Genomic DNA, 24,310 nt, shown 5'->3' with positions numbered 1-24,310 from the left:
ACCAAATGAGTAAAATGACTACTGGGTGTCTCAAAACTTTGTAAAAGTTAATAGGCTTTCAAATGATTGTAGAAGAATCAGTGTAACTGTAGGCAGAGAATTTCTAATTCCTTTGAATCCCCTGTTGTTACTGAAGCTGAAAATAATCCGCTTGTATCATTAAAAACTGTAAGAGAAAAGAATTTGTTCCTGAAGTTCCATATTAAAGGAACTTCTAAAAAAAAAAATAGGGAAAAGTGTTCCACAGAGTGGGCAGAAGCACTTTTTTTCTGCAGCTGTCAGCTTTTTGACCTTGTTCTCAAAGCCCCGTTACCCTCAGCTCCTCCAGTCCACCAGGTTTTGGACCCTGGGCTTGGATTCATTGCTTCATGCAGTTTAGCAAGGTGCATTGAATTTAATATGGCTCTGATAAGCCAGTAAACATGAACCCCATGGTACTCAAGATCCAAAATGTTCCATCCTGTTTAAATGTTACTGGTGTTCTACAGATTTGCATTTATGGATGTATTACATGTGGGATTTTTTGCTTTTCTTGGCAGGTGACATTGGTGACAGAAGAAGAACAAGAATGATTACATATCTATAACTCCCAGCAGTATGTCAGGTAATCATATTCCATAAGAGCATCTATGCAATAATTTTTGCTTTGCTGGAGTGGTTATTATTCAATATTGACTGCAAAATAGTGCCTTCACAAGTTCTGAACACATTGCTGGAAATTTAAGTCTTTCCTCTACCCAGAGCATAGAGATTGGGACACAGTAATCTCCAACAACTTTTCCCTGAAGCTCTCATCCTATTTGGTTTTCCTTCAGAAAGCAAGTTAAATTTTGTTGTATGCACACATTTGAACTTCAGCTTTTCTGCTGAAGCTGCTAGTACAGTGGCAGTTTCTGCTGAGTAGGTTGGTTTGAGTTATTTTGTAATGTGGCTGTATCTTCTGGGGTTCAACGTGAGACAGTCAAATTCATTTTACGTAGATTACAAAGTACTCTTTAGATAATAATTGACCAGGTCTGCAGGTGGACTGAAGATCCAGACTGAAATGGCCATTAACCATTTTAGGTCTCCTTCACCACCTTATCCCTGTCAGTTGTAAAGTATTTGAAGGCTATACATGAATTAGCTTTGTCAAAAAATACATATATTATAAGCCAAGAACAGGATGTCTACAAAAAAGCAGTTATGACACGGAAATCGTATAGAGAGGTTCAGACTTCCAGAACATGTTTTAGTATTCATATAAGAAAAGAAAATGTTCTGCTGATACTGTTTTTGTCAATGGTGTTTATCTCTTGAAATATGCATAAAGGGGACCTTTTAAAAGCCTGCTTGTAAAATGCAGCATGTTCTACGTAGAGAAAATCGTAACAAACAAGACTGAATTCCTGGTGTTTTGCTTAAGGAACAGTTTATTTTTACTGGCTGAGCAGATGAAATATCCTTTCCGTTCCCATTCTTTTTTTATTGACCAGCAAATGATAAAAGCTGTATTAAACAACAGGGTTGGTCTTTTAAGCTTTGAGTCCTTAGATATGAGATGGAGAGTAAAATTTATGGGGAAAAACAAAATATTAGTAAATACATAATAAAATGAATTATTTGGGAAAAAAAATGCAAAGAGGTGATATTTGACTTCTGTTTTTATGGCTTCTTTACTGTTGTTTGAAGCAGAAGTTAGGTGCAAATAAATATAAGATGGAGGCAGATGACATTGAGGCTTTTGGTGGAATAAAGTTACCCGAACCTTGATAGGTGTGCCAGGCTCTGGATTAGTATCACACCATGTGAGGGTTGGGAGGAAATTGCTATCCTCATTGCCAGGGCCCACTGCAGGGTTTTTAACATCGCTGTGCAGTCAGTCTAGGCGTGATAATTTCATTTAGGAAACAATTATTTCTGGAAGAATTTGCAGCATTGACATGTAACAGTCTCTCCAGATCTCTCATGTGCTTTCGTCTCATTTTATAACTGTTTTTTGACCTTTTAGTACAGGGCATAATTTTGCTATGGCTTTGGAGGGAATGATTAGTAGCTTGTGCTGTGTGATGGCAGGAGATGGGGATGGAAATGCAGTGCACCTACTCTATCTTCACTTACCTGTTTGGGATGTAGCTTCCTGTGGAGTGGGGTTTTATGGTGAATTCCCGCTAGCATGTTAACCAGACCTGTCCTCTGGACTTTACCCGAGCAGTGAAGCTCTGTTAAGCTCACTGAAATACAGACACTAACTGGAAGAGCCTACATTTTTGGCATTGCATTAGAAAGAAGTGGGCAGATCAAATATGTGCAAAGAAAATAATCACAGTGTGAAAAAAATAAAGGTTCATTGGAGAAGATGGCTGTTGGTACAGCTGCAGATGTCCAGCACTTTTCATTACGAGCAGTTTATATTTTCTGTTTCTCATTATACGAATGAAATTTCCTACATGAGTGTGAATATGAAAAGAAGCACGGTTGAAATAAAAAATCTTTCAAACTATAAAAACTGCATAAATACTACAATCCAGAGCCAGACAGGGCTCCTTCCCTAATGAATGAGAATGAAAGCTTAGATTCCGTTACTGAGTTACTGGAATAAGAGAGCAGAATTGCATCCAAAACCAAACCAGTTGCCTAAAATAATAGGCTGTAGTATTCTGATTTTTGACACATAATTGCTCTGCCCATGCTCCATTTTTTATTGCAGTAAGAATTTTTCTCTTGGTAGGCACTGCCCAAAAGCCTCCATTTTCTTGTGCAATCTACAGAACTTTTTCTGACTGAAGATTGTGTAATATGGCCCTTGGTAGTAAAGCTAGCCTCTACTACATTTTGCAGTTGCCATAGGAAAAATATTTTGTGTATTTTGACATCTCAGCTTTTGACGTCTCATGTATCAGTGGCACATCTCTGTATTTGTGTGTACTTAGAGCTTTAAAGAAAGAGAGAGTTCAAGTTTTCCACAATTGTTTGGGGAACTTCAAAGTTATGGAAAACATAGAAGGATTTCAGAAGTGTAGAAGCCCCTACTTTTCAAGTGCATGAAATGAAAAATAAAAAGCAAAAGGAATGCACAAGGTGTATTTTTTCATGCAGAGAGATAACCTGAAAAATAAATACTGAGTTAATGAAGTCCAAATTATGCATGCTTTTTCTTAGAATGTAACCAAAACAGAGTTCACATAGAAGTGCAGGTGGAGTTAATGAGCACCTAATATTGTGTACGCAATCACATTACAAGCTGACAAGTGAAAAGTGCAACCTACAGGTTTTGTAAACATTGCGCCTGTCAGTATAAAGTTGCCTAACAGTTTTATACACGTAACACCTAATCCTTATGATGGCCAAACACTGAGATAAAACTATCATTCTGTAGGCAAAGAGCTGGACGTAATACATGTCTTGCAGTTTGGGCACTAAGTCCAAGATGGACACAGTCAGTTCTCATAATCATGGAATATCCCAAGTCGGAAGGGATCCGTAAGGATCATCGAGTGCAACTCCTGGCACCGCACAGGTCTACCCAAAATTTTAGACCATGTGACTAAGCGCATAGTACAGTCGCTTTTTAACAGGCTTGGTGCAGTGACTAGTTCCCTGGGGAGCCTGTTCCAGTGTGCGACCACCCTCCTCTCGGTGAAGAACCTCTTGCTGACGTCCAGCCTAAACCTTCCCTGCCTCAGCTTAACACCGTTCCCGTGGGTCCTATCACTGGTGATTACGGAGAATAGGTCAGCACCTGCCTCTGCACTCCCCCGCGCGAGGAAGTTGTACGCTGCAATGAGGTCCCCCCTCAGGCTCCCCTTCCCCAGGCTGAAGAGGCCCAGTGACCTCAGCCGCTCCTCATACGGCTTCCCCTCTAGGCCCTTCACCATCTTCGTCGCCCTCCTCTCGACACTCTCGAGCAGTTTAATGTCCTTCTTGTACTGTGCTGCCCAGAACTTCATGCAGTACTCGAAGTGAGGCCGCTCCAGCGCAGAGTAGAGCGGGACAATCACTTCCCTCGACCGACCAGCAATGCCGTGCTTGATGCACCCCAGGGTATGGTTGGCCCTCCTGGCTGCCAGGGCACACTGCTGGCTCATGTTCAACTTGCTGTCAACCACCGGCCCCGGATCCCTGTCTGCGGGGCTGCTCCCCAGCATCTCGTCACCCAGTCTATATGTACAGCAAGGGTTGCCCCGTCCCAGGTGCAGGACCCCTCACTTGCTCTTGTTAAACTTGATGCCCAGCTCTCCAATCTGTCCAGGTCTCTCTGCAAGGCCTTTCCACCCTCAACAGAGTCCACAACTCCTCCAAGTTCGGTGTCATTGACAAATTTGCTCAGAACACCTTCTAGTCCTACATCCAAATCAGTTATAAAGACATTGAAGAGGACTGGCACTAAAATGGAGCCTTGAGGGACCCCACTAGTGACCATGCGCCAGCCTGATGTGGCGCCATTTACCACAAGCCCTCGAGCCCTGCCTGTCAGCCACTTGCTCACCCACAGTATGATGTGTTTGTTAAGTTGTATGCTGGATATTTTGTCCAGTAGGATCCCACGGGAAACCGTGTCAAAAGCTTTGCTCAGGTCCAAAAAGATCACGTCAGTTGGTTTCCCTTGATCGACTAGATGGGTGATCTTATCATAAAAGGAAATCAAATTCGTTAAACTGGAGCTTGGAGTATCCCTGAAATAAAACATTTTTCAAATGAGTTGTCACACATACAAATGTAAGAAAGCAAATCTGAAAGTTTAGCTTTCTTGTTTTGAAACCTGATTTCTTTGAGTGTTCATAGTCTTTTGTGAGAAATGCTGTAGCAAATCTGATGCTTTTAAAGAACATCAGTAATGCATTTGAAGAATGAAAAGTTGTTTTATTTTGTTTTTTAATGGAAGTAACTGGAAAATGCCTGCCTGAATAGTAGCACTCCCATAGTTCATCGGCAGCTTTACAGTTGACACCAGTAATTACTGTCGACTGAGTAACACATGGAAAATAGTTGTATTTAAAAATCAGTCCTGTTTCAGCATTAACTACAATTCTTTCTGCCATATATTTATACAATAAAATAGAAAATTTTAAAAGTTAGTAATACTTTCTCTTTCAGAAGATGCAGTAGTTTCAGATAACTATGCGGTATAGTTCATAACAAAGTTCTTGCTGTCTAAACACTCCAGTGAAGCTTCTGGCTTTGGTATCATTATTTACTTCCAGTAATCTAACTCTGGAGGCAGCTTTTTGTGCATTTTCTCCCAAGATGCATGGCAAGCCCTGAGACAGATCTCTCTCTTACTTCATTTACTGGAGTGAGAACTAAAGAGGGAATTCAAGAACGTGGTATAAAAATCAGAAAACAGTATTTGTATAATACAGTAACTCAGTTTCATTTCCCCTTCATGGTAGATACAGATGGAATGCAGGGAGCACAGCAGTGGTCTCAGTGAAGTCAGCAGCAGCTCTTTCACTTACTTCAGTAAGGCCAGGATTTACCTCTGATTTTACTTGGAGTGTGTTTGGTTTCATAATTGACCCAGACATTGATCTTCTGCTCTCAAACATTCACATTGTTCTATTTGGTAATGACTGTAAAGTTAGATCAAGATAGGAATTATGATAAAATAAAGTGCTTACATTAGGGAATATCATATAAATGTCATAAATGCATGTTCTCAATGAGTGGAATGTAATATGCAGCATTTCTTGTAACAGGTCCCTCATTTGGAGAAGAAAATTAACCAGCTTTTATGCAAACAAATCCATCTGAAAGCCAGTATCTGATGTTGTATGTAGTTTCCAAGAACTGGGAGAATAGGGTAGGAAAGACACCCGCTTTTCTTCAGGAGTCTTTTCACTGAATGCTAATTAGCCTGTAAACTTGCTGTTAATTCAGAGGGACGGTAGTTTATTGTGTAACATTAGTTGAGAAATTATTTCTTCTCAACTTCTATAATCATTTTCCTAGGATAATTTAATTTCACAGAAGTGACAGTCTGACACTTCTTTTTTTCCACCAGACCGTGATAAAATCCGACTAACTCAAGTGTATTATTTCTTTTAGTAATGGACTTTTTAGAAGGACAGTAAATACTTTAATATAAGGTTTTGTTATGCCAGGATTCAGCAGCTTTGTAATGAGCTTTTGGGGATTTTCAAAAGGTTAACAAGATTTATATTGTGGGATGTTTTTGCATGAAGCTATGAATCATTCCATGACGGCTCTTATTACTTAGGAGCATATTTTTGAATATGCAGTTAAAAATATCACACTTAGTAAGTTCTAGGTTACAGACATTCTGGCTTAATTTTACCTTTTTTTTTTTTTTTTCTTTTTCATTTTAATCATTAATGTTTTAAGTGCTTTTAAAAAGTACTATATAAATACAAAAGTTTCAAAAGGCAAGTAGTCTATAACATTTTGCAATGTTTCATGCAATTCTCTAATGTGTTAGGGTTTTCTTTCCCATCACGGGGAAAAAAGGCTCTTGAAAGAGGTTTTTTGTTGTTGTTGTTTTGTGTGTGTGGTTTGGGTTGGTTGGTTTTGTTGTTGTTTTGGGAAAATGTGAAGATCTTACCTCTGTGTGTTTCTAAAGGTGTTTAAGTTTCATACTCACAGCTCATGGATACCTGCTGTATTTCCCAGGTTAGATGCACTTATTTTTCAAAAAATACAGGTCTGGTTAAATTTCACAATGAACAGAGAAAACAAACATGTATTTATTTTAGCTTTGCAACATCTGCTAGCCATTTTCTTAAGTATGTTTTTTTTTTTTTTTTTTGTGGTAGCGATGATATTTTCTCCCTTTCCATGTTTTCAATAATTCACCAGTATACTTAGTCCATTTCTATAATAATTTTATTTAAACCAGAGGTGTTTCTTTTTTTGTTAACTCATCTTTCTGAATTTATTTCTGATGGGATCAGAAGATGAAGTGTTTGAAATTTAGACTGCATAACACTGTCTGTGTTACACTGCTACCTGCAGTTAGAGGGAGTACATAGTGTCAGTATAAAATATACTTGTTAACTTTGCAGAAAAAAAAAAAAAAAAGCTGAAATAGTTAATCCTAAAAAGAAAAAATCCTCGTGTTTTGTTTTGTTTTTCTAAGTCTCCTCCACTATCCTATAAACCAGAACACTTTCCTTTGCTGTGCTTGCTACCAGAGCAGCAGACTGGCATTTTATGTTCTTCATAAGCCTGACCCCAGACTGCTGCTCAGTTCTTTTGCTTACATGTCAGACGAGTGAGCTCACGCTACTTGTCCTCCATACGTAGCTCTATATGTAGAGAGGACTTGTTGATTTTTGTGCCAAATGTAAAAGCTGCTGCTGAACCATGGGGGAGCTACTACCCAATCAGACGTTCACTGGTTATTTCCACATAAACAAAATACCTTTTACAGTCTCTAAATGCATTTCTGATGTTGTTCTTTAAAAACATCGGATTTGCTATGGTGTTTATCATAATGGAAGACAAACATTTAAGGAAATGTTTAAAGAAATCATGTTTCAAAACAGAAAGGCCAAACTTACAGATTTGCTCTGTGTATATGATCACTTGTCTGAAAACTATTTATTTTAGGTCTGTCCTGAGCTTCAGTTTATTTCGCATTTTAAAAAATTCTCAGGTTCCAGTTTCCCTTTCTTGCAGAAGACATCTTTGATTGCATTATTTAGACAAACTTTGGAGGTTTTGTTGTTTTTGTTTTTATTAGTTTTTGTTGTTTTGTTTCTTCATTTATTTTTGGTTTTGCTATGTATTTATCAAGACTGCTGGTTGTAGTATCTCTATTTTCACCTGACAATTGCTCAAACCCTGGTCCGTGAACTGGAGGTCTTATTTCAAGATGTAGAGCCTCTTCCAGCAATTCTAAAAGTAAAAATGGCATGAATTAGTTCTTCATGATGAAAAAAAAAAAAAAACTAAGAGCATCCATTATATGCACATGTCCTCAGGATTTGCTGTTAATGAACAGCATCCGTTCATCAGTAGGCAGGGGTGGAAGGTTCAGTGTGGGATTGAGGAAGGACCATACAAATTGATTTTTGAGGGCTTGTGGCCAAAGCAGTATTAAGAATCAAGATTTTCAAAAACAGTGGTGCTGCTTTGAAGGGCAGCTTAGTCTCCCAAATGGTTCCACTGTGATGTACACATTTTAAAAGATGTATTTTATGGTATTTTATTCTTAATCTGTAATCAGTGTTTTGCCTTCTCGCTTTTGTTTTGGTAAACTCTGAGGCAATAAGAGAACTACCAAGCATAACATGAAGAGAGTGATAATCCGTTAATTTTCCCATACGGATACAAGGAGTGGTCTGCAGGATGAATCCTGGAGAGGATCACTCTCTGTTTTGACATCAAATTAATCTTGGTCGAAAACCAACGGAGGCAGTTCTGCGTACAAAAAAACGGCAGGTGCTGGAACTCCTTGCCAAAGACGTGAATGCAAGAAGTGTACACCAGAGGAGGCTGGACTGGACTTCGGAGAGATCCCTTGGGTATTGCTACGGTGCAGATAGGCTATGGGGACTGGGGCAATCCCTAGGGCTGACAGTAGCTGGAATTTGGGAGACTATTGGTGGGAGCTCTCGTGTACGCCTGCTTTGCTCTTACTCTTCACTTGTGGCTGCTGTTGGAGAACAGAAACCCGGCGAGCCCTGTGGTGTGAGCAGTGCTGGCACGCTCAGGTACTCCTCGCTCTCAGGAAAGCTGCCTCCCTCGTGTTGTGCAGAGCTACCAGGGGCTGATGCATTTAACATCTATGTGACTGTCCTGCTTAACGCCGCTTTTCCAATGCCATTTTTTTCCAGTTCCAATAAGCAGGTATCTTACTGCTTTTTCCTGTATACCTTTGGCCACTCGTTTCCTTCAGTATTTTTATTGTATCTGTAGCTGTCAAAAGGTTTCATATTCAAGTACAGATCTCCTGTTCATTTTTCTAGAGGGAGGGTTTCAAATATCTTTACATACCAAACCCCTGCACCATTTACTTCTTTCTGCTCAGAACCTGCCTGTGGTTAGTTTACAGATGAGCTACCACATTCCTCTGGATATTCTTTTTCCTCTAATTTTTTCTTATGTTTAGACATTTGAGCATAACATCACGCCCAGGTTCTTGATAAGTTTGTGTCCAGTATTACTTTAATAGTTATTAGAAAATCAGTGTGGTTTTAAAAGGCGACTACACTGCTTCACACTGAAGGGCTCATTATGATACCTGTCAGCAAGAACTAGGATAAAGCTATTGCACTTCACATTGCAAGTTTCTTAATGTTTCTTTTTTTACATGCTAAGAACACTTTACAACGTTTACTGTAATACCTGCACACTGTTCTTTCATAACAGTTTCATCTTTGTCCAAAAGATTCTTTGAAAATATTGAAATATACTTCATATTCAAAACCATATTGTAAAGTGTTTTAGTATTAGTATTTCATATTAGTATGCAGTATTTAAACATTTTATGATATTGCCACTGCTAAAGGGAGTAAAGAGTGTAACAGTCCTGGATTAAATAATCCTGACCCTGTTTATTTCCTCCAGGACAGACATACACACAAACATTTCTGAAACCCTGGAAACCCCCAGTGGTTTCAGTAGACATCACTGGTTCCATCTTCTGATTAGAGTCCTTTGTCTCTCCTTGTACACATTTTTCTTATAATAAGTGTTATTCTTACATTTTAAAACAAAGGATGAAAATCACATGTTCCCAAATATTTTATTTAGCATATAGTATGGAAGCATGTTTTGCATATTCATAAATAAGAATCTGGCCGACCTGTATTAGTTGTGCTCCATCCTTCCCCTTATTAAAGGATTCCTTGAACCTACTTTAAAATTCAGGAAACTCCATTGTGAATTGTTTCAGTGTCTGATAAGAAAGAATAGGAAGAAAATATTAGTGTCATCTGGGAGAAAGGGAAAAGGAGGGGAATGGGAAAGAGGAGAGAAGAGGAGCAAAACAAAGGAATGAAAAGAAAATGCTGGGAACTGACAGAAACATAATGAGAAGAAATGAAACCTTAGCCTTGTCTGGCACAGATAGTTTTTTTATCATTCCCAGCACAAACACACATGAAAACTTCATGCGCCTTCAGTTTTAGTTATTTTGTATGCTTTAAAATGCTTTCACAAAACACAAATCTGGTTTTAATTTTGCTTGGAGGAGGGGTGTCCTTTAATTGTAGGGTTTTTTGTTTGTTTGTTTGTTTTTTGTGTTTTTTTTTTTCCTTTTTATTAAGTCATTAGGTGAAAATCATTCAGAGCTATTGGACTGAGTCCATGCAAAGCTAGGCAGCTTGACCGACCCATTATGCACCCCTCAGTCCTAATCCTGATTACATTTGCCTTAGTTGATCTCTCTGAAGCCAACCCACTTAGATGTCCTTAGATGCTTGTATACTTCAGTGTTTAAAAAAAAAAAAAAAAAAAAAAAACATGTTGTCACACTTGCTGCTCAGTTCTCATTAAACTTCAAGTATGAGAAGAGGCAAACGTTTATATAAGAAACAGTTCAGTCAATTGTTTGTTTTCCAATCAGGTACGGCAGTGACAATGCAGAGACTTCTTCACCTACTGCTATTATTTTAATGAGCCACAAGTTGAAATTTTTACAGGGTGTGAGCAGTTTTGGAATGTAAAATAACTTTTTGTTGTGAGAGGAAATGCCTTTGTAACTGTGAAAAAAAATAAAATAGCAAGCCTGTAACATCCCAGAACTGTTGATTTGTCTTTTGCCTTGAAACCAACTGATGTCCTGTTGCCGAGGGTGAAAAAGAAATGTTTGTGCTCTCCCAAAACGTGTGAGCAGTGTGGGCTGCGAGGAGCGGGGACTGTGTGGACACACAACAGCTTTCGCCACCAGCGGATGTAGCTGTCAGCTGGAGCTCCCGCTGCATAAATCCGTAGCAATAACAGTGGTAATGCAAATGCCAGCCTTGGGAATAACAGAGATGATCCCGAGCTTAAAAAAAAGGGTGTAACTTTTAGGGTTCCTCAGGGAGGATTTAACGCAGCACCCACACCCATGGGGTTGGTTTGGTGAGTCCATGGAATAAGCACTCTTTCTGTCCTGTGCTGTGTGCCCTGAGTTTTTCTCAGGGTGGAAGTTCAGGGTAGGTACACAGCAAATTCCAGAAAAAAAAAAAAAAAAATGCTATCGTCCTGGCTGCCTGGCTACCAGCTCCTGTCTTTCTGGAAGAAATAAGCTATGACTCCCTTCTCTTGAGATGTACTATAGAAGGGAGAGGGGTTTTGTATCTCTTCTGTACCACTGCAGACACTAACAAAGAAGTAGAAAAAAACACACATAATTATTTGAGATGAAAACAAAGTAATTGTTCCACTGTTTTTATATCTTTTATATATTGACATTAAGATAAAAACTGCCTAGCCGAGAACAGGCCAGCCTTTACATTCACTAATTAGGTGTTTTTAGCTTGACCCACAGTAAATAATTCCAGAGGAATTCTTCTTGCCTGTACTTTTAGTTTAGCTCAATGAGCCCTTCACGTGCTAAAAATCTGCTTCTTCTATAAAACAAACTTATCTTTAGAGACACTGGTGGAAACCTGAGAAAGCTTTTTGGACTGTTGACTGCTCAGGTGCCAGTTATTGCTCTGATATGCTGCTTTTCTATCTCTGAAGTTACTTGCTAATTCCTTCACTTAGGTTGACAAGAAGAGTGCTCGTCCCTTCGTATTAGTCCCTCTTCGCTCTGAAATAAGGCCTGTGGTTTTAGTCGTGATTCATCCCAGTAGGCTGTACTGCTTTCTGCCGTGATTATTGCCATTCTAACAGTAGCTAGAGGCAGAGAGAGAGATGTTTCTCGTACAATTAGGGATCTCATACGAAATTACATTATCATCCTTTATAAAGGGTTTTGGTTTGACAAAATCAAGAGCAGATGTAGCAGATTTAAACTGCATTCTGATGGGGGGGGGGAAAAAAAAACTTTAGACAAAACTAAGCAAGATATGTGGAAAGAAACGTAGTAGAATAAATAAGGTAGTCCTGTAGTGAAACTGTAGTTTAACTTTTTAATAAGCTGTGTGGTAATTCTTAGGTTATGCTTATCTGTTGCACCACAGAAGTGGTGGAAAAGACAAAATCTGAGATCCCTCAGTGCTAGCTCCTTACTGCTTATGTAAAACATTCCTGGTGACTGAAGAGAATTTGGGAAATAAAATAGAGGCTTGTAAAATTAAATAGACTAGCCAACATAGGAGACAAAATAGACACATTTCAGAGGGAACTAAAGGGTGTTTGCAAACACAGTAATCAGAAAATCTTTTAATTTTGTGGTTTTTTTTTTTTTTTTTTTTAAGTTAAGGAGGGCTTAAGGGTTCTTTGGTATAGTTAAAAATTTGTAAGCCTTGTGACATTCTCTTTGAACCCTTAGGGAAGGAAAGCTTTACTGTTGTGGTGAGTGTGTGTCTTCTAATTAAAATCAAAGGTAGCACAAAGCCTCATAATACGAGCTAGAAGACAGCAAAGATGGCCTTTAATAACAAAGGTAAAGTGCGGAAAAGGATGTGGGAATTTTTCCCTAACGAGATTGAACAGCCTTGATTATGAATTGCTGATCTTGTTTCCAGTACTAATGCAAGAAATGAGTAATGGATATAACTGATTTTTATTTTTTTTTTTTAGCAAGGCAGAGGATTATATGGGATCAGTGGTCTTTTCAAGAAACTGATAAAGCATAGAAATATCTATTTACGAGTGAATGATAGTACTGTCATATATGTATATAATATATATATATTGCACACTCTTCCAGACTTAAAAAAAAAAAAATTGTTTTATTCATGCAGGGAGATAACTAGAATGTGATGGAGAACAAGAAGGAGGAGAGTAGCCTTGTGCTGAAGGATACATCATCTGAGGTTACCCAGCGCCTGGTGGCAGGGTGGGTTACAGTGCATGGTTCTGTCCTTGCCAAGAAGAGTGAGGTGGCTGAGTTAGGTTCACATCTTAAGGGAAGTTCTGTGCAGCTCCCAGAGGGTCTTACTGGAACAATCCAATATTTCCCTCCAAGTCTGAGCTTTTTATGAAGTCTAGAAGACATAAAAATGATACAACCATGAAAAAAAATATTCTGTTTAAATTTTTTTTAGATGCCTAATACTTTTCAGTGTTACTTTCACTATTCTATTTTAAATCTGGTTATCCTCCTACAAGTGATATTCTCTTCCCATATTGCCTGCATTTAGAGTCAGTCCTTAATTTTACTAAGAAAAAAGTTTGAAAAGAAGTTTGATCAGATCTGCAGAGCCAGGAATAAGTAGGTAAGGTCAAATTCTGTAGTGATCCGAACTGGTCCTATGCACCGAAGTCTGTGATGCCAGATAGTATCTCAGACACATTCATGCTGTGGTTGTCCAACCCAGGTACAGTGGGTGGAAGGAATGGACACTAAACTTAAAATATCAGGTGAGCTTACACTCCCAGCAGGAGGAAGAAAAAAAAAAAAAAAAGAAGAAGAAGGATGAATTTACATTTAAATTAACGAAGATACTGAGGAAAGCTCATAAATATATAAGCAGGGATTAACACAGGATACCAGTATTTAATAATAACCATAATTAAATCTTGTGAATTATGTCCTATATTAGCAATGTTCCCCTTAATAGAGCTCTTAAGATAAAACGTTCAGAAATACCAATAATATGTTAGATCTGGTAATTGATATCCAAAGTTATTTTTAAACATTTTTCTCAGGAAATAACTGACTTAGCATGCATTTACTTGCTAATATAAATCTGAATAACTTTACAAAGTGAAAAGTATGTGAAATTAACTCTTTGGTCAATTAAAATAACAAAATCCCACTATGATTAAAACCACAGTAGATAGCAGTCATCAAAAGACTGGAATTTGCTATTTTCTATATGCAAGTTAGAAAACTAATTTTGTAGTTGAATTTTGATGCATATAATATAAAATAAACTATTTCCTTAAATGTAGAATGCAACCTCTGAGGTGTCATTTCCATAGCATTTGGTTTTACTACCAAAAATAGAAAATGGGCTATATTTAGCTTTATAGATAAATCCACTAGTGCTATCTCTGTTTCTCTTATACAGAGGAATAAATCAATTTACCAAAGTATTGGGACTAACCAGATCAAATCGTGCTGCTTTAGTGCTGTTTCTTACCAACCCTGGACCCACTTGCCAGAAGTCCTGGGGTAAAGTCGGCGCCTGATGCTCGGCTGTGACCACAGCCAGGGAAAGGCAGTAGGTAGCAAAAGCGGAACTGCTAAGCATGCCCACATAAGAGTGTCACCCTTAGGTAACAGAGTGTCCCTCAGGTCAGCCTACGATAAGAGCAAAGTCAAACAAGGCTGAATCCGTGATGTTTTGTGTTTTAAGTATCTGAAAATTGTTCACGACCAGCCTCGACCTACAAGACCTCAAATGATCATATGAGCAAGGCAATAAATTGGTGGTAACTTGCCCGGGGGCCCGTGTCCTAGTTGCGAAGTTGTGAAAGTTACATCTACTATTAGCCTGGCCACGTAGAGCTGCCTGCTTGTTTAGGCTTCACAGATGGGAACATTTTATATTTAATTGTACCGAAGGGGAACTATGGTGGCTGAATGGGCATGGCTGAAGGGCTCGGCATCGTACCAGTGCAGGCAAGTGGAGCTGCATGGGAATACCGCGGTACCAGGAGAGATGGGGAAACACTTGATTTCCAAAACTCCACACCTGAGCAGGATTCTGGCAATGCCAACAGTTTGTAGCCCTGCAGTATTTGCCAAGCATCCAGAAAGTGGCCTCTTGTCATGGGACAGACCGATTCACCTTCCAGACAGAAACCAGAAATGGAACATTGTGGGCATAGCAGAAAATCATTTCTGTAGGAAAAGACACTCCAAAAATGATGATATCCAGAGGAATGGACAGCAGCTTTTACAATGTCGATACGCTTCAGCTTGGACTAGCACAATTTTACAGCCAGGCCATACAAAAGCAAACTTTCAAGTCCTGTCAAGTTCCCAGGAGTATCAAAAAGAAGAAAAAAGGTGTAAAGGTAATCGGTATTCCTATGCAGATCACAGTAAACTGTATTAAAAGAAAAAAAAAAAAAAGGCCATTACATCTTTGTTTATGGTCAGGGATTTGGCCATTGGTAAAAGCATTATTATGTGGAGGATGTTTTCTTGTTACTTTTTTCACTTAATTGAATTTAATTTTATTTTGCAGCACAGATAATTGTGATTTTTATTATTTCTCTCTATATATGATTTAGTAGCTTTGTGAAGAGCCCTGATGACAATGTGATGAGTACTTACTGGGGTTTTATGTGTGATATCTAACGTAAAATCATTTCCATTCCTATAGCCCTTTAAATATTTATTTCTTTCTCTCTGTTTATGGTCTTGATAAGCTGATCAAAAATCTTTTTTTGAACCTGAACTTTTTGAATAGTGCGTTTACTTGATACATCAAAAATGCAAAGACAAAGTAAAGCACTCATTTGCTGTCCTCAAGGTTTTCATCTCTTACCTGTGACTATTTTCTTTGCCTTTTCTTCTTTCTTATTATTAACTGTCCCCCAAAGCTTGAGTAAGTTGACATTAAGAACTCAAATAAATGGAACTCTTTGTCATAAACATTATTGGCCTCACTAGACAGAAGAACTGACCATTTTCTTTCAGATAGCATTTTTTTTGTTCATATCAGAGCAGCGTTGAAGGAGTTTATTTTAAGAACCACAGTCGTTTAGCTATTAGCACAAATTTAGTGCTTAAATTATTTTAATTCCTTTTTAAACTGGGATAAATCGGTTTTTGTTGTTCTTCACCTAAGAAATAATTCCTGTATATGCGGGAGAATGAGGGAGAGAAGGAGGACAGACAGACTACAGGTTGTTTTCTTTTATTTAAATCTTGTGTCACTCCAGGAAGAAAGATTACAGTGTCAGGAAGGATATCACCTCATGAAAAAGTTAAACTGGTCTAAGTACCTGATTTCTTTAGATTTAGTTGCTCTTTACCTCAGAATGCCTCCTTGCTAACAGATGTCAGGTGTTGATCGCTTTAACGTCTTACTCGGGGCTGTCAGGAGGCTGCCAAACCCAGACAGTCCCACCTCAGAGTCTGCTAATTCTGTTCTGTCGAGCTACATTAGCTACCTTTCTGCTCTATTTTTGAATAAACGCCATTTTTTACCTTAAAGCGTTCATGTGGAGTTGTGAGTGGAAATGAGTTGGAAAAGGCACACGTTTTAAGTGTTGGCAGTTACTTTCTCAAGAGATAAGCTGCCTAATTAAGTGATGTCTGCTAACTGGGCCTTCCAATTATGAGATATGGGCAGACTTAACAAATTGGGTTGTCTGGGTCACAGGAACTATAATTACGCTTAGCAATATTTATTCAGAGACGGTCTTAAAAGTTGTCAAACACTATTCAAGAACTTTGTTAGCCAGTTTGTTGGCAAATGTCTCAAGGAGCAAATTTTTGTCTGAAATGACAGTCTGCTGCCTTTGTTGATCATGAAAACTGCAAGGAAATCCCATTCCATTCCATTCCATTCATAGCAGAAGAAAAAGCAAGAACAAACCCTGGATGATTCTTGGTCACGAACAATCAAGCTCTGTGAACAATCCAGCTCTGTGAACCAAATACATTCAAGATGTCAAATATTTTAAGGGAGAACTGGATTTGTAGTGAAACTGAACATTTAAATACAAGCTATGACATTCTTTGTTATCCAAACAGACTAATGAGCCTGAAGAATTTCAATAAAAGGCACATCACACTGGCATTTTATGAGTCACATACAAATTCAGTGGCATGTCATAACCAAGGTACTGCAGGTTTTGCAAGTGAGGCAGTTTTAGAGAAGGAACTAACTGACACATGCTGAGAAAAGAGACGTATGATTGTGTAAATAAGCTCTACTTTGGGTTCAAACAAGAGGCAGCTAGTTTGAAATCTGTTGCAAACCCAAATATTTTATGATGGAAAGCTGTATGTCTTTTCCCTTCAACTGTACAATGTGATATTACAAATATAGTGTAGGCAAAATGACAATTTTAGTGTCTTTGTTTCCATTGAGACATACTCTATGAACTGTCAGATGCTTTTGTAAGTTTACAGCAATAAAATTCTACATACTTCATGAGTTAGTCAGAAATAGAGCTTTCAAAATAAAATATTATAGACATATTTACATTCTGTTCTTCTGAGTGCTCAGGATTGGATTCTGATGTTTGAGTTTTTCTTAGTTTCTAACACTATCCACAAGGGTCGGAACTGAAGCGATAAGCAGATATTTAGATTCCTCAAACAATAATTTTGTGCTGTTGTATTTCTGAAACATCATTGTGGGTCTCCTCTGATCATAGGGCATAAAGGGAATGAATAAGGTAGTGCAAATGTACGCATTACAGAGAGGTTGTAATTCCCTTCAGCATGGAGATAGCTGTAGTTGACAATTGATGTTGTGTTGTAAAAGACATTACTACTTCTCAAAAGACATTACTACTCCTCAAAAGTTGTTCTCACTATATTGTCTTCACGGATGTGTTCCATATTACGTGGTACGAGTCCTGAAAGTGCAGGTTTGCATTCATCTTGAAGAGCAATCTAGTAATTTTTATTTTCCCATAACCTTCATTAGAAGTAGCTGAGAGAATGCAGGCAAAGAGAAAAACTGTAAATAGGAAATACAAGTTATTTTGTAACATGTAAAAATGTGTCTTAAAAACAAGGTGCTGATAGTATGAGTGTAGATAGCAGAATTTAGAAGGGTCTAGCTGATCCTTGGCACCACATACTCAAATGTGCAAAGTTGTTTTTAGACTAAATAGTGTATTTTTTTCAGTCTGTATGCATGAAGTTTAAACACAATGAATGTAAGATCCTTCTGTTTGATCCTTCAGGAGCTGCACTCTGCCCTGAACAATTTGAAGGCTGTACAATACTTACCACATCCCCCGAATCTTTTGGAAGTGGAGGGTAGCAGCCTTACCTGCAGCCTCAGGGTAGCCAGTACTGTAGTCCAGGGCTGCACAATTTAGAAGCAGTCAGGAAAATGCGACTCTTGTGAGTAATGTGCCACCTGCACAATCGTGAAGGTAGCAAAGGAGTTGCAGCCAGGGTGGGTTACAATGAATGATGCTGGTTTTTAGTGTTTTGGGGATCTTGGCTGTTTTGGATCGTGCACAGGAATACTGTCTTTACTTAAAATTTCTGTGGGTTCATTTTGTTATTTTAGTAACCGAGTTAAGTCACAAGAGAAGTGCAGCTTAGTGGGACATTTGATTCTTCATAATTAAAAGGTTTAGTCAGAGAATTTAAAACATCAGTCAGTGAAGATCTGCATGGTCTCCTGGAAGGCAGTCTTCCTGCAGAAACCTCATTTCAGGCATTCTCAGTCGGGCTGCAGTAACGTCGCTGACTGCTCTGCTCTTGTTTCTGATTTACTGCAGGGTGAGTATTTCAATATGTTTGGGGCATTCAGGACTCATATTTAACAAAAAAAAAATCTACTTCTTTTGTTGTAATGAGCTGACACCTCAGACTGTGAAGGGTTAAAACTTTGGATCTTCTTCTGCCACAATGTCAAAATTTCTGTTATCATTGGCCTGTCTGCCCACAGCTGAGGTTTTATTCCACTAGTGATTAATTTCCATGTGTTAGCGTAAGCAGACAGACACTTGTGAACTAAGAAAATTCCAAATGTGATCCTACGTTGCTGAAAGAAGTGAAAGCTCAGTGTGACATGATTTGAAGACTAATATTCAAATCAGAACACAAGACGAAGAAGAGTTGTAAATATTGTTTTCTCCTCCACTTTCAGACTTTAGATAAAGATCCATCTGTCTTTTTTTCACATGATTTAATTCAAAGTGATACACAAAAGGGGCCTGCAGGATTGGACCCTAAGAGATTCAAATGAAAATATTTTCAGTATATTTCAGTTTTAATAGCGATGTTAAATCTTTGCGGTCTTTTTGAACTGATTTGTTTCCAAGGGAACAGCAATCTGCAGTGCTATAAACCTCTTTATTGTTAGCACATTACAGGTAAGGGAACCTCATTCCATGGCAGTGTTTATCATTCTTTTTTTTTCTTTTTTTCTTTTTTCTTTCTTTTTTTTTTTTTTTTGTCAGAAAAGGCTTCTTCTTTTCATCCCTTTTGCTTTTTCTCCTCGTTCTTTGCAGTTTCTTGTAACTTAATTCCCAAGCAATATTACAGTAAATCTGTGAAAAGTAGCACATACGACACATTTTAAAGTATTATTGACGTAGCAATAGAAAACAAATAATGTTTGAGGAATTGATCTCGGAATAGAAAGAAATTCACAGCCTGTGCTGCATCATGATACCATATCCTCAGGTTTCATCCTGGCTGCGATGGCTCTGTCTACATATGGTCTCAATTCTGTTTAGTTTTTCAATAACAAACCCAAATCAAAGAGGGAGAAAAACAAGAGAGGAGAAAATTTTGCCTCATCTGGCAGAGCAAATCTACGAGGGAAGGAATTCCCACTGAGAATTTAAAGTTCAGTTCTGAAAAGCTTTTTTTGGGTGGTGCAAAAATGTCTAGGTACTCTGCTCTGCTAACCTGTAAAATGCAGCCTCACCTCTGTGCGAGCTCCGACATAAAGTGCTGCTAGTTTTAAAGGAGATTGTTTCGTGGTAAATGAACAGCCCACGTATTGCACTTGTGGAATGTTTTCTTTCTGGAGAGCGTGGAGAAGTAAGCTTGGCAGGTTGTATGTATTGCATTTGTATGCACCACGGAATTACCAACCAGTCATATACATGGGTACGGTTTTGGGGCTTCAGTGTAAACAACTATTGCAAAGTTCCTTAGGAAACACGGGCATGTTTTTTAGGAAGTGCTGCACATCCATTCTAGAAAAATCCGGACTTGCCTAATCCACTAATACATGCCTTTTATCACAGACAAAATCCCCGTTTATAAAATCTACATCATGGACTTGAGCTAAAAAAAAAAAAAAAAAAACTTAACTGTTAATGTGTGCTTTTTCACACTGTGTTACACAAGTGTAATATGTGAGCCAAAACAAGCAAAAAGCTCTGCCTACTCTACTCAGGCTGTTGTCACAAAGACGCATTTCTGAAAGTTTATTTCATTACCGCAAACGTAAAAGATTACCAAAGAAAATAGCAAAACAATTAGCTTATTGATAATATTTAAGTAGCGTTCTTTTTGCCGATTAACTGATATTATTTCTGAAGTTTCCCACCTGTTGAACTCAACAGAAATTACCTCCCCAAATCACTGAAGTTTAAAAAAGCTGCTTTCCCATAACTGCATTAGCAGGTAATAGGGAGGATTGTACGTGTGGGGAAGGCTGGGGAGATTCATGCATGTAATTCTATAAACCAAAATCAATAAGGCTGATGACAGATTAAGTTGCTAAATTTCGTAAAACTAGACTACTGTTTGGGTCATCAATGCAGCGCTATTGGATTTTCTGTGGTTTAATGCTGAAAAACAGGATTATTGATTTTAGGATTTTCAGCGTATGCCCTCTGGGAGTTCTTAAGCAGTCTTTATAATGCTTCACACTTAAGTTGACAACTACAGTGACATAACTGTGTCCTTGCCTTAGTAATCATTTTCTAATCATATTGGGAAAGGCTGGAAACGGTTTATAAAATGATTATTGCAGACAAACAGTGGAACAGGAGGCTTGTTGGGACGTCGCTTCTTTGTCTGGTGCTCATTGCTACCTGTCTGCCATCTTCCCTTGGAATTAACTTACAGTCACAGATTAAGACCTTTGACTGTCATAAATCTGCTTCCCAATATGTTTGACTGGCAGGGGAGTTCACAAGCCATCCCAGTATAAATAGGATTTTAGCACATCAGGTGCCGCTCCAAAGTAAAACGGGCTGTTTTGCAGTCGACTTTGTTGGTGTTGTATATTCAGTGCTCCTTTCCCATTCCATGTGTATGCATGCCTGTGTGTGTGTGTGTGTGTGCGAAAAGTAGAAGCTGAGATAGGGTAACAAAATGAACTACTGTATGCAAGAAATATATGAAGTGCACCCAGCTGCTGGTAGCAATTGCTACATGCAGTCCACTGATTATTGCACATATATCGAAGATAATCAGGGTTACAGCAGTTGTGATGCTCAGGTCCTGCACAGTAACAACATATATATGGAACAGGCCTGGGCGGTGAATCAGCCTTATACCTGTAGTTACCCTGGAAACGTGTTTAAAAGCGAGTACTCTGACATGGACATGGCCCTGAATCAGTACAACCAACCTGAATATTTCACCGAAGAAAAACCTACTTTTTCTCAAGTGCAGTCGCCATCGTACTCTCAGAAGAAAGGTAGGGGCAATTTATTTAAATAACAAAAAAAAAAAATCTCTGCTTTTGTTTTTGTTTTGCTTTAAACTTACAGTTGCATCAGTTGGCTCAGATACATCTTTGAATGTGAAGGCTGCCTGTTCAAAATTGAAAGCAGCAGTAACATAGGTTGCTAGGTGATCGTAAGGTTTTCTGTGAGCAATGAGGATTTCCAGGCACTTTTTCTTAATCTATAAAAGACATTTTCATATCTGTTGCTTGCTTTCTGCTTTTTGTGGCTGTTAAGTTCATTTACTATTCATCGGTGAGCTAGATAAGAAAGTTTCTCTTCTGAAATGCCGTCGTTACATATTCTTCATCTTAAAGCTGTGTTTTCTAGTTTCCTGCAAACAATTTGTGTGAGTCCTCGTTGCCAGTATATGTGAACTCTGTTTACTCAGCAACTCAGGCAAAATATTTTGAAAATACATCTGTAAATACGTATGGGAAAAATGATTGCATTTAATAGAGTAACTCTCTTTTAAATGAAAACCATGCAGTTACTGATTACCCAAAGCAGAAAAGACTGAAAATTCAAGCTTCTTTCTGTGCAACAGACTATTCTGAATCCAAAAAGTTGCTATAATCAATATGTTTGTGGGAGAGAATCAGAGTGCAATATCAGCTCCCTTTGGATTGAATCCTTGCTTGTTTTTAGAATTTCTTCTTTCTTCTCTCAAGTAAACAAAGCAGATATTACTTCTCAAAAAGAGCCCAAAATGCCTACAAATGCTTGAAAATCTTTTCAGTGTTACTTGTTCTGAAGTCAGACGAGCAAACTGATGTATACAGAGTATACATTCTCATGTTTCTTTAAAATCACATAATTAAAGAATAAACATACACAGTCTGTTGTATCAACATAATATCCTTTTTCTATTAAGACCAGATTTTCTCTACGCAGTTATCCAAAATGCCAATGAATCTGATGGAACTAGCTAGATAAACACCATTTACTATTTTTAAAGTAGCACTGTAGTCAAAAGTAGACTGTTTAATATTACTAACAACATGGAAATCTAAAATATATTACTTTGTGCAGGCAATATTCGTTAGCGCTTGGTGCAATAAATCTATACGTTTGATGGAAAAATGTCTTAATTTTATTCTTTGAACAGCATTGCATTTCATAATTAAGGAGATAAAAAAAAACTGTGCTAGCAAGCTGTAAGAACATGATTAAACTGTAGAGTAAATGTAGTTGGAAATAAGGAATGTTTTTGTGCTGTGCAACATTTTGAAGGCTTTTTAATGCTATTTACTATTGTGTTTTAGCTGAAGAATTTATAAGTCTACACTTTTTTCATGTCTTGTTTTTGGTAAAAAAAAAATATTACACGGTATCAACTTAATAGAGATTTGCTATTGCAAAGTCAGTGAAGGAATATGTTTTTCAGAATGTTAAAGGATCTTAAATAGTAACTGATATACCTATGTCAGAGTTTTAAATGATTTTTTTCAGTACAGTTTATACGCTGATACAATTTATGCTCTGTTTAAAGTTTTTTACTTGTTTGGTTAAAAGAACTGACTTAATCACTTGTCTGTCCGTGTTTGCTACTACCTCGGTTTCACAAACAATGGCAGTGAATTTGGATGGAAGCTGTCTCTCCGGCAGGCTTTTAATTGATCATTTGTGGAGACAGAGCAGCGTTCTTTGGGACTCCTCAGAGCTGTGCTGCTGGGCTAATCAATCCAAAGTTGCATCCCTTCTGTCGAACCTTTGCAAATGCTGAGTTTGTTAAGCAGACCAGATCTAACCGTGTGGGACATGTGCGTCTTCTCCATCTCTTTTTTGTTTTTTAATTTCCATCTTTTAACCAAGCTATCGTAAAACTAACGAATCTTTTAATCCTGTCCTAAGAACAGAAGGCTCCACACAGGGCATGTGTGCTTGTATTGATCCAGAATTGATTTTGAGGGGAGAAGAGGGAGTTTGTTAGAGAAGCCTTGGTAATAGCCCATTAAAGCAAAATTAAGTCCCTAAGCAGGTGTCCATGAGGAGTCTTCGTTGTTGCAGTTGGTGTTTCTGTTAGTCCCCTGAAATTCCTAGTAAGCTCAAAAATATTCCGTCTGTTCAAATCAGGTTGTACTTGAAAGCAGCAGCACATGGAAGCTTTTTTTTTTTATCAAAACTTTTGCTAGGTTTTAAATGGTTAAGGTCTCTTCCATCTGGGAAGAAAAAAACATCAGCATTTTATGCTGAAAAGGGTACATGGATATAGGGGAGTTTAGTTACTTCTCTGTCTTAATGTCACTTTAAAAGAATTCGGGAGGTAAATTCAAAAAAAAAGAACGAAAGACTCCAACAATGTGTCACTGAAGGGAGAAAGTAAGTACTTTGAAAGTAGAGCTAGTTAGCCTAAATTAAAAGAAAACAGTTAAGCTGCTCCACCTATTACAGTACATTAGAAACTATAATTTCCTGATTATCTGTCACAAATTCAAATGAAAGTCTCGAATTTTAAGGGAAAAAAAGTTGTGCTCTGGAAAATCTGGAGATGGAGGTGTGGTTATAGCTTTGTTGCCCAGGTCTTCTGTGCTGTACTGTACGCTGCTAAAAGATAGCAGCACAACATTTGTACAGGAGCTTGCCTTTCTGTTCAGGAGCTGCTTTTGGACCTTATCCTACCCCAGAAAACAGCCGACAAGATGTACTTTGTTTTTAAAGAAACAAAACTGGGCTGATGTTTGTGAGAACGAGGTACCATACTGGCTTCTGTCCCAGTGAGTTTACACTGGAATATTTTATCCCTCTCACAGTGCCACTCACAGCCCTGCATGATGGATGAACGGCACTTGTTTTGGCGAGCCCATGCCATGTAAACTTTGCACAGAGGCTGAGAGTCTAGACAAAAACATCCGTGCATCAACTCACACCACCCATACAGTAAGGAGGAGTACCCTGTGACAGGATAGAGGTAGTGCAGTCAGGAAAGTACAAAAGAATTATCTCCATAAAGCTCCGTATCCCCACATTTGGGATGTGT

General features: G+C 38.2%; 1 protein-coding gene across 21 annotated transcripts in view; it reads left to right on the top strand.

The window, feature by feature from the left end:
• THRB (thyroid hormone receptor beta) overlaps positions 1 to 24,310 on the top strand; it is a 166,632-nt gene that overhangs the window by 113,735 nt on the left and 28,587 nt on the right. For all 21 annotated transcript variants that reach the window (XM_084511765.1, XM_084511775.1, XM_084511764.1 and 18 more), the window contains one exon: positions 540 to 604. In XM_084511765.1, the coding sequence (XP_084367891.1) occupies positions 598 to 604 (7 nt within the window). In that variant the 5' untranslated portion in view covers positions 540 to 597. The remainder of the gene's footprint in view (positions 1 to 539; positions 605 to 24,310) is intronic.

Source organism: Aythya ferina (assembly GCF_964211825.1).
Source record: "Aythya ferina genome assembly, chromosome: 2".
In the NCBI taxonomy this organism is placed as follows: Eukaryota; Metazoa; Chordata; class Aves; order Anseriformes; family Anatidae; genus Aythya; species Aythya ferina.
Note: the sequence above shows the minus strand (reverse complement) of the source record. Positions and strands in the feature narration are given on the sequence as shown.